General features: G+C 37.0%; 1 protein-coding gene across 1 annotated transcript in view; it reads left to right on the top strand.

Moving 5' to 3' along the window:
- The window catches only part of GTF2A1 (general transcription factor IIA, 1, 19/37kDa), a 19,631-nt gene extending 11,440 nt beyond the window's left edge, over positions 1–8,191 (top strand). The window contains exons 5-9 of the mRNA XM_008938657.1: positions 330–405; positions 1,492–1,625; positions 2,316–2,636; positions 4,759–4,848; positions 7,577–8,191. Of these exons, the coding sequence (XP_008936905.1) occupies positions 330–405; positions 1,492–1,625; positions 2,316–2,636; positions 4,759–4,848; positions 7,577–7,684 (729 nt within the window). The 3' untranslated portion in view covers positions 7,685–8,191. The remainder of the gene's footprint in view (positions 1–329; positions 406–1,491; positions 1,626–2,315; positions 2,637–4,758; positions 4,849–7,576) is intronic.
- Positions 8,192–10,444: the final 2,253 nt, after the last annotated feature.

Here is a 10,444-nt window from a genome sequence, read left to right as displayed (position 1 = left end):
GTTAACCAGGACTGCTGGTAAATGATGGAGAGAGGCTTGGCAAGCTCCTCCACCAGCTCCCTCAGCACTCTCGGGTGGATCCCATCCAGCCCCATAGACTTGTGGGTGTCCAACTGGCTTAGCAGGTCCTTCACTGCTTCCTCCTGGATTATGGGGGGTTTATTCTGCTCTCTGTCCCTGTCTTCCAACTTGGGAGGGAGAATGCCATGAGGGTAACTGGTCTGACTATTGTAGACTGCAAGAAGAAGATACGTATTTTCAGGCAGTATGTTGTGAGATGAAACGCTGGCAGTAACATCTGTGGTTAAAAAGCTTTTTTTGTATTTCAGAGTGCTGCAGCCACTGCAGCTACGTTGGCTCTCCCTGCTGGCGTTACTCCTGTTCAGCAGATACTTACAAATTCAGGTAACTGTGGTAAGGCTGAGGTCAAACAATTGTTTTGAGGGTGCTTAGGGGGGAGAAACTCTGCTTTATACTCCCACATACATACTGTTAAAAAGCAGAACCTCAGAATCCACCCTTCTGCAATCTCTTCACTAGTCTCCTGGACTCTTTTGCAAGTTCACTTGCTGGTCTTCTGAACCTTGTGGTTCTGAGCTAACAGTGGTCAGAACCTATAGATTCTAAACCACTTTTATCTACCCCAGAGATTCTGTGCAAGTTTTCCAGGCTTCTCAAAGAAGCTCATGAGGTGTTGCTGTCCCTCCCCTTTGTGTATTTCTGAGCTTTGTGAGGCATGATCCGAGCACACTGGTGCTACAGATACACACTGGTTATAAAACAGCAGCGTCACTTCATCTGTGACCTAAGATGAGAAATGTCCTAAGGTTTCTCATACCTGCTAAGCACACGGTGGAATTTCTGGTTTTGCTGGCAGTGCTAGGATTTTTTTTGGATTTACCATTTTTAAATACTATCATGCTGTGCTTTTAGAATATAATTAAGTGTTACTTTTATGAACAGCGTATCTGATGCTTCACATACTTTTGTATTATGTTTATTTTAAAAGCTTGATTCTAGATCTATTCTGTGTGGAGGGTAGAGGAAGGTCTGAGAAAACTCATTTTCTAGAATCGGTTACTGCATAATTCATCTACTCTGTTCAGAATCACCTGGGACTTAACCTCCCTGCTTTAAACATTTGAATGTTTAATGGATATATGGTTGAAATAAAACACAGTCTGTAGCTGTTCTAGAAATTAAAATCTTTACAATTTTTAATTAATACGCTGTACTGGTGTATGTTAATTTGATTTTCTAGCTGTAAAAATCTATCTTTTGAAACACGTGGCATGTGCGTAACTGGGAGCTAGTATTTAAAATATCAGGCTGCATTAAAGGATTACACTTTGGCTTGGCACTGGTGAAAGTGAAACATCAGTGCTCTCCTTTCATTGTCATTGGTGTCCTTCAGGAAACAAACTTCTAAACTAGGACAATTTTAAAAGTCAATTTCTACATTTGATTAATATGATATTTATTTTATTACAGGCCAGATCCTCCAAGTAGTTAGAACTGCAAATGGAGCTCAGTATATCATTCAACAACAGCAGCCAGTTGTTCTACAGCAGCAGGTCATACCACAAATGCAGCCTGGTGGAGTACAAGCACCTGTTATACAGCAGGTAAAGAAAAAATTTTTAACAGATACACTTGAAAGAAAAAAAAACTATAGTAATTACTAAAGAGGCTTGCATTGTTGTGAGCAAATTGGAATAGAGCACAAAGTCAGAAATGGTATATTAAAAAAAAATGAGTTGTGTGTTTTTTTAAAAAACAAACAAGTTTGAAATGTCACTTTCAGTGTCACTATTCTTGCCAAATTGTGACTATTTGCAGTTAAAAATTTCTTTTGTACATCCTTTGGTGACGGTTATATCACATGCATAATCCTAGCCTTTGTCCTTTTAAAAATGTTTCACATAACATAGTGAAACACAAGTTATTCACAAGTGTGAGTAAGAGCTCGTATAGGGTTAATGTTCTATAGAGAAGCTTTGAAAATTGTTTTACTTGAATGTAAACATTCCTCTCCTGTGCTTGGAACTCAGGTGTGGCAGTAGTGCTAGCATTTTAGAGTGGAAGGACAGTAGGTTTTCTTAGAGTTAGCAATGCAAACTGCAGACAATGAACACTAGGTAGTGAATCAAGAAGGTACGTTACTGAAGGTTAAATTAGGTATCTGATATAGGTGGAGTATTTGTAACTCTTGTTTCTCTAATTAGTGCAGGTCTAATTGATCTGCTTTAATTGTTTTCTGTGAGTAAGTGATGTGGTAGTTAGCTGCCACAGTACTTGCAATGGTATTCCATCAGGTTTTGGCTCCTATCCCTGGAGGGATTTCCCAGCAGACGGGAGTGATTATTCAGCCTCAGCAGATCCTGTTTACAGGAAATAAAACACAAGTCATACCTACAACAGTGGCTGCCCCTACACCAGCACAAGCACAGATTCCTGCAGCTGGCCAGCAGCAACCACAACAACAACAGGCACAGCCACAAGCTCCACTTGTTCTCCAAGTGGATGGAGCAGGGGATACATCATCGGAAGAAGAGGAAGATGAAGAAGAAGACTATGATGATGATGAAGAAGAAGATAAAGAAAAAGATGGAGGTGAAGATGGCCAAGTTGAAGAGGTAAACTTAACATTATTTCAGAAGACTGGAGCATTCCTGTATTTAATTTTAATTGTTTTTGCAATATTTGAAAGGAAACAATATGCTTCAAATAAAACTATATTCCAGTAATTTTGAGAATATAACTTTTCTCTGTGTGCTTCAAGTTCCTTATTTCCTGTGTTGAAGTTGTGGAAATGGTGTATTAGCAAAGGACTCTGAAATGCAGCTGGGGAGGCCAGGAGACACAGCAAAAACTGTTGTTGTGAATTCCCTTTTAAAAACTTCAGCAGTAGTATTTGTGACGTTATGGAGAGATCAGCTATGAAATTATGAAACTTTCATAAGCAAACAGAAATAGTCTACTTGAGACTGGGTGCATACAAAAGCAAGTTGTTAGGAAGATGGACAAAAACAAGAGGATGTATTTAGTTCACTGAGGGCACACCTAAATGGGTTTGACCTGTATCTCACTGACTCTGTTATACTAGAACAAGCCTAAAAACTCAAATTTGATTATAAAGCACCTTCTAGAAACACATCTGACTGCAATTTAATGAAATCTGGAGACAGGAGCAATATTAAATATTCTTTGTAACTTGTTGCATTCTTAGCAATATGTGCTTAATTTAGACTTTGAATTTGCTTGTTTTCAGACCTGAGCTGGTGATTCTTAGTAAGTTTTGATGCGTTGCACCAAAAATCCCCACAAGAAAAAGAAAATTAAAAAAAAAGGGGGGTAGGGAAGAGCAATACTAATAAGATAAAAGTACTATTATTTTAGTCTCTGTCATGAAACTTGGTACTCCTTAAATCTGTCCCTAGAATGCATTTGCATTTTGAACTGTTGGATCACTTTCATGGTTTTCTGCAGCCTTTCCAGTTATTTTAAGACTATTTAAAATACCAGTATGAGGAGCATGTGTAGCATTTCAGTCATGCAGTATAAGCAGGTAAAATTTCTATTTTTTGTCAAGGAATTAAATCAGATTTTCTGTAGTACATCTTCAGTGGTATCTAATAGTGTTTTACTGTTATAGCTTATAGTTTGAGTTCATGTAACTTCTCCATCAGATTGATCAGCACTGAGGTCCAGTTGCATGTTTTAATAGTTGCCTTATTAAGTGTAGTTCAGCATGCTCAAAAATTAAGTGTTCTTTAGTAATGCCTTAATGCTGGCATTCTTCTGGATTTTTTTAATATGCCAAAACTTTATTTGCATGCCAGAGACTTCCTGTTATTTTTGCTGCCTTTGTCACACTGTTAGTTAATGAGTGTCCCAGTTCCTTAAAGCTTTTGAAGTCATTTAAATATAGCCTTACTTTGGAAGGAATTAGGACCTCTAGTACACCTTTTTCTTTTATCACTAGCATCCCACTCCATTTAGCTTGTACATTTGAGTCTAGGTGGGAAGATGAGAATTACACAGAAGACTTCAGAAAAGTTGTTTTGCATTTGTTAGAGGTTGTTTTGGCTTTTAAAATGTTTATTTACATGAGACGGAAAGTAACCAAATTTCTGCTGAAACAAAGTGCAGAAAAAGGGAAAAACGAAAGTAATTTTTGAGGGACATAAAATAGGTTATAGAATATCCAGAGACCTTTTTTATGTACCTATGCAAGATCATCTTAAAGCATCTTTTTTTCCCCTCCTGTAAAAACTTCCTACGTATGTTGAGGTTTGTCTCTGTGGTACATCAGACGGGGATAAGTCACGGAGTTTCTATTTTTAATGGCCCATGGGGAGTGATGTGACTGCATGTTGCCTTTCCACTGCTTAGGTCCTTTAGAAAAATGAAAATCTGTGCAGTGGTGGATATTTTTTTTTTTTTGTAAAGATGAGCTGCAAGCACCATGACATTGACAGTAAAGGGGCAAGAATTGGTTGTGGTGACAAAAGGCTGCAGTGCCCAGAATCTGGCCTGGACATTGAAGTTCCAGGCTAAAATTGGTAAGGACATTTTAGGATGAAGGTCTGGAAGGGAACTGCATGTAGTACATCAGCCTTCTGCTGGAAAGCATAATATCCCCCATGCGTTTCATGTCCTGTGGTTCATAGACAACACCGCAGCCTCATGTGATCAATCAGAGTAGTAGCTCTGATCCTACTAACCAGCATAACTTCTTGTCCGTGTTTCCTTCAGGAGCCTCTTAACAGTGAAGATGATGTGAGTGATGAGGAAGGACAAGAACTGTTTGATACAGAAAATGTTGTTGTGTGCCAGTATGATAAGGTAATCTCTACAGAACAGAATCCAAGAATCCTGCTGTCTCTGTTCTTCCTATCAGGTCATATTTTTTAAGTGATAGCTTTGTGACTGTCAAGTACAGGTAGATCTGCAAAGATTATGAGGTTACTGATCACTTTTAAAGCAGGGTTGTGTAACATGTTTATACTAAATTTGTTAATGAGTAAAACTTAGAAAAAAATGGCTGCATTTTCTTTTTCTTCATCATCTCTTTTTGTGACCTTTAACAGAAGGTCATTCCTCTGCAGTCAGGAGAAGTGAACTATTGTAAGTTTGTACATTTGCTATGGTTTGAATGGAAGTACTCATTGTAATGATTTAGGCTTCTGGAAAGCTGTTCCTTGATGATTAAAAACAGCTCTTCTTGATGAGAGGGGAGTTATCAGAGGGAGCGTCAGAGCTGTTTGTAACACAGGTGAACCTTAAATCATTGAGCAGTGTAGCGGTGTTCTGCAGTAGCTCTGTGTGCTTTTGACCCCACTGAACACAGCTAATCTTCTCATGGAGACGTCTTCGAACATTGGGATCTCATTCCTGACTTGTATTTGTCAACTCAAACCCATCATTTTTTCTGTCCGTATAAGTTGGAGTTGTTATTTCCGTCGTTACTATTTACATGTAGTTGAACACCTCTATTGTTTTGTTAGACAATGAGCTAGGGTACTAACATAGTTCTGCAGCTCTTTAGTAGCTGTTCTTTTGTATCATCAGGGATGTTTTGTCATTTTCCAGATGAGTGGCGAACTCTTAAACAGTTCAAGCTGCAACTAGCACAAATCTCTTCTGGAATTATTTCACTGTAAAAATGGTGTTCTTACACTCCTTTTCCCTCATCTGAAGACCTTCCTTCTTACCTTACAGCTGAAAGGTTTTTGGTGAGGGATTTTTGTTGAGTGCAATTTGGAAGGTCAACCAGAGTATATAAGCCAGAGCTTTGTTTTTTCATTTATTTGCTGTTGCTCCTGACTTTTTAGCTTAAAGTGAGGACAGACCAAACAATAGGACTAATATTTGGTTGCATTCTGTCACCCTGTCCATTCTGGTGCTACTTTACTCTTTTTTTGTACAGCATTAATAGTAGATTGAGACCTCCTGTCCTTTATGGAAATGGAAAAATTGCAATGGGATTTCCCTTGTTCTTATGCCTCTTGTAAAACTGTCCTAATTTATGTTAGATCACCTAATTATGTTTTATCTGCAACAGTTTATGATAATTTTTTTTGCTTTTGGATGGTTTCATCTTTCTGAAAGATCTTTGCTTTCTTTGAGTATCTTGTCCTGCTGCTGTGGTGGTCTTCTGCTCTTTCTGATTCCCATTTGATAGGTGGCAGATATTTATTTGCTCTATGCTTACAGTATATGGGGGTATTTGTTGTTGATTTTTTTTCGGTGTTTTTTTTCCCCCCCGTTGGTTTTCTTGGTTTGTTTTTTTATTTTTTTATTTTTTAATTTTTTTTTCTTCAAATGCTTCTAATAAGACAACAGCCTTCCAATCCAACTGTTTCTTGTCTCTGATTTCCATTACCACCTTGGTCAACCTGCTTCCTGTAGTCAGGTAGTATTTGTTTGGGAATGGGCATGAAGAAAGAAGAGTTAATTCTATATGGAATATTTTTGTAAAGAAAATTTGGAAAAAACTTGTTGTATTCTTTGTCTTACCCTGTGTCAACAGGGATATCCATTTTAACCTGAAGATCCATTATCTCACAGTCTCCCATAACATCATAACATGGGGAGCAAGAATGGCATTAATGCCTTCTTTTTTTTTTAATTTTTCCATTCCAGTATTTCTTGGATCGTAGCAAGTAGCAAATTGATCTTCCAGCTTAATCTTACAAATTTCTTTTAAGCAAAGTCTTAAAAAGGCCAGTACTTTAACTGGGAAGACTTCAGGTTAAATGTGAAGCTTTATGCCCTCATCCCCAATACTGGAGATGTTACTCTTTTTCACTTGACACTTTATGATGAGAATTAGAATGTAAATTATATACAGTGATTCACTGTTGAAGAGAAGTTACAGAATATAAGACTAGTATATGTATTCTATATTCGCTTGTGTGTTTTGTGCCATAGGGAATTTCAAACTGAAAACCTTGTAAGTAATACGCTTGCCTTTTAACCAAAATTTAATTTTTGAAACCCAGAGTCAGACTCCAGTATTTAGAAATAGAAAGTTGAGTAGACCTCCTGTCTTTCTATACATAACGTATCAAATTAGCTTTCCTGCAGAATAGAGTTTAGACAAGAGGTGCAAATAATAAAGCTTAGTGTTTGACTCTTTCAGGGCTGGTTTAAAACTTTAGTCTCTGTTACAGTGGTTGAAATTGGGATTTCTGGCTTCCAAGTGGAGTTTCATGGCTGTCACAATCAAAGATAATTTAGTCGTATTAAAGCAGCACAAGTGGATATATCTCTTCCTTTCCAGCCACCTCTAAAAATGTGCTATATGCTTTGGATTTTGGAACGCCTTTGTGCTTGCATGGTTTTGTTGCAGTTGCTGTCCCTGGTTTAAAAAATGAAAACAGAAAATACTTCTATATGCATAATTAGGGTGGGTTTTTTTCATAGCTAAAAGCAGACTTGATTTGCAAGATGTCTTTAGCAAGTCAGTGATGTACCTCTAAGTTATTTTTTTTTCTTGTCCTTATAATTGTGCATTAATACATATTGTCGGTGCAGAGCAATAGTTCCACTTTTTTTCCCCTGTTTTTAGATTCACAGAAGTAAAAACAAATGGAAATTTCATCTCAAAGATGGCATCATGAATCTCAACGGAAGAGATTATGTATTTTCCAAAGCCATTGGGGACGCAGAATGGTGAAGTTTTAAAAGACAAAACAAAAAAACTCCCTGTAAAAGGAAAAAAATGGAAAGCAAGAAAGGTTGAGACTTGGACGTATACTCCAATCAAAATGTGTATCTGCACATCAGAAATAAACAATAAATAAAAGTATTGGAACAAAGGTAAAATGTGGCAACAAAGACACTACTTCAGATGAGCAAGCCATGGACTGTAGCAGCTATAGCATTGTCTGGGAGCTGGTTTTGTGTGTTAGGAATACCTTAATTATCAATTCTACATACAGGTACCTACAGCTGGTATTTAGCATGTAAGGCTTTGTTCCCCCTCCCTTCTCCCTCCCTTCTTCCCTTGATTTAAGATTTTAAAATACTTCTTCCACTGATTGAAGGAACTCTTCCCTTTGATAGATTATTAATCTGAAAATGCTTATTGTGTGTACAAATCTTTGCTTTGAACACTTCCTTTTGGTAGTGAGGGTGGTCAGAATGTTACTTAAACTGCGTGCAAGCTTTGTACAGAAGGGTAAGAATTAAGGTGTTAAATTTTAAATAACATGTATAAGGAAAATATTTTTAATTCTGATATGCTCTTTAATTATTATATCTATTTGTTGTTTTCAGTTCAGTTCCCCATAAACAGGTGGTTGTTCCTAGCAGTTACAAAATCGGAAAATGATCATTTATATTCCAAAATTATTTTAATTTCATGTAAGTGATACCTTTTATTTAGAGCTGTATTTTTTAAATGCTAAGCATCTGTATCTCTCCCCCATGAAAGTCAGATTATGTAACTTGTTAATTATATTCTTGTTGTTTGGTGGTGGTTCAGCATCACTGAACTGAAACAATAAGTTCCATTGCTTTTTTCTTTTTTTTAACAAAGGCTTTGGAGACCTTTTGGATCACATGTGTAGGTAATGGCATAATAGATGCATTCCTTCACCTACTTGCTACGTATGTAGTCCAGATGTCCACAGATAATTCAACAGGCCACAAAACCAACTACGTTTTTAGTATAGGAAATGACATAAAAATTCTGACATCCTGGCTGCAACTCTGTTAAAAGACCCGCTTTACTAAAATGTATAGCCATAAGTTACCTGCAGCAGTTGAGCTCTGTAAGTGTCCAGGGGGCATGTAATTTCATGAAGAGAGCTGCACACCTTTGAGAACACAAATTTTGTGTCTGTGAGACACTGTCTTGGTAACAGAAAATCAAGCAGTTGGCCGCACTAAACCTTGTGTAGTCATATTTTCACTTGCCTTTTCCAGAGGTGTGGTTTTATGGTGGTTTTTTTTTTGTTTTGTTTTTGGTTTTTTTTGTGAAAAGCAACAAGGTTGCTCCCTGCTCCTTTGCTTCCTCTTCTGAGAAGTGAACGCCTTTTCTTCATGCAGAGGTTATTCTTGCAAGCCCTGCTTTTGGAAATTCAGTTACTTTTGATCAAGGAGAGGGTGAAGGCATTGTACCTCAGACACTGCTGAGAAAGAAATGTTCATGTAGCACACCATTTCCGAAAAAAATTGATGATTCATTAGGTGATCGGAAAGATGATGAAGTAAGGACGCAGCAAAGATAATTTTAACTAAATTGGGAAACTGCCAGAAGCAGACATTGGAACTGTGGTTTCTGACATTTTTGCTTGAGAATGAAACTTTTAAACCATTGTTTAACAAAGTCACAAGTGTATTTTAGCAGTATATAATGACTGCTCTGATTTACTTGCCTCCAAGTGCATTCATAGTCTCAGCAGTACTTAGAAAACTCAGAACATGCTGTAAAGAGTTTTTTTTTTGCTGTGATTTTGTACACCTGTGCTCTCATTGGTACAGACTAAAACTGCCTGTAGGCTATGTCTAGAGCCATATGGTTGTTAGTAAGCCATCTGCATAAGCTTTATGAAAAGTTAATTGGTGTTTCTTCTAATTTATTCTTAAGCAATGGAATTGTTATTTATGAGTGCATTTTTGGCTTGGGGCTTCAAGGTATCTCAAACTGGTCAGTGTTTGCTTTCTTCTGAGCAGAACAGATTTTTTTTTTTTTACCACTGTTGACACTTCTGTGTACAACTGCAATGAAATCAATAACATAGGAACTGATTCCTTCCCTCACTTTTTCCATATCTGTTACCAGTAAGTCTTAAGTAGTGGACTTCAGAAAAATTTCCATAATGCTGCACAACCAAACCAATAAAAGGAAGGAAAAAAATCTCCTTTTAGCAATAGATTCCTGTTTATACTACTGGAACCCAGATTACTTGTACAATACTTTGTTTTCATACATGTTACTGATTTTTTTTTCACCTGCATACATATACTAGAAGCTGCGTAGCCTTTTTATTTATTTTTAAGGGATAGCAGAACTTTAAAGGTAACTTAAGCATAGCCTGTTCTAAAGGATGTTAGAAGCTTTCTGAACTTGCAGAGTCTCTTGCAAGCTAATTGTATGGTATGCTTTTCAGATAAGAAGTTTTGTCTTCAAATACAAATACCTGTGAAGTTTTCGGAAAGCCAGTCAAACATGAACATACCAAACTGTGCTCTTAGTGCTACATCAAGTGTTCCTTTTTATAAATCAAAAAGCATGTTTTAATTTCATTTTATTGTAGCAGCTTGCTGTAAGAATGTAGTTTGCTTAATTTTATTATTGTACTTGAATTTTTAATCATGGTTTTAACAATGTAACTGAACAGACCATTTCATTAGGTTCCAAAGAAACCATTCCTTTCAGAGGGCAAGGGATTCCCATGTTAATAGTTCATAAATTAATTCCCCCACCGAC

This window comes from Merops nubicus, unplaced genomic scaffold (assembly GCF_000691845.1).
Source record: "Merops nubicus isolate BGI_N331 unplaced genomic scaffold, ASM69184v1 scaffold4734, whole genome shotgun sequence".
Taxonomy (NCBI): Eukaryota; Metazoa; Chordata; class Aves; order Coraciiformes; family Meropidae; genus Merops; species Merops nubicus.
This window is presented reverse-complemented; position numbering and strand designations above follow the sequence as displayed.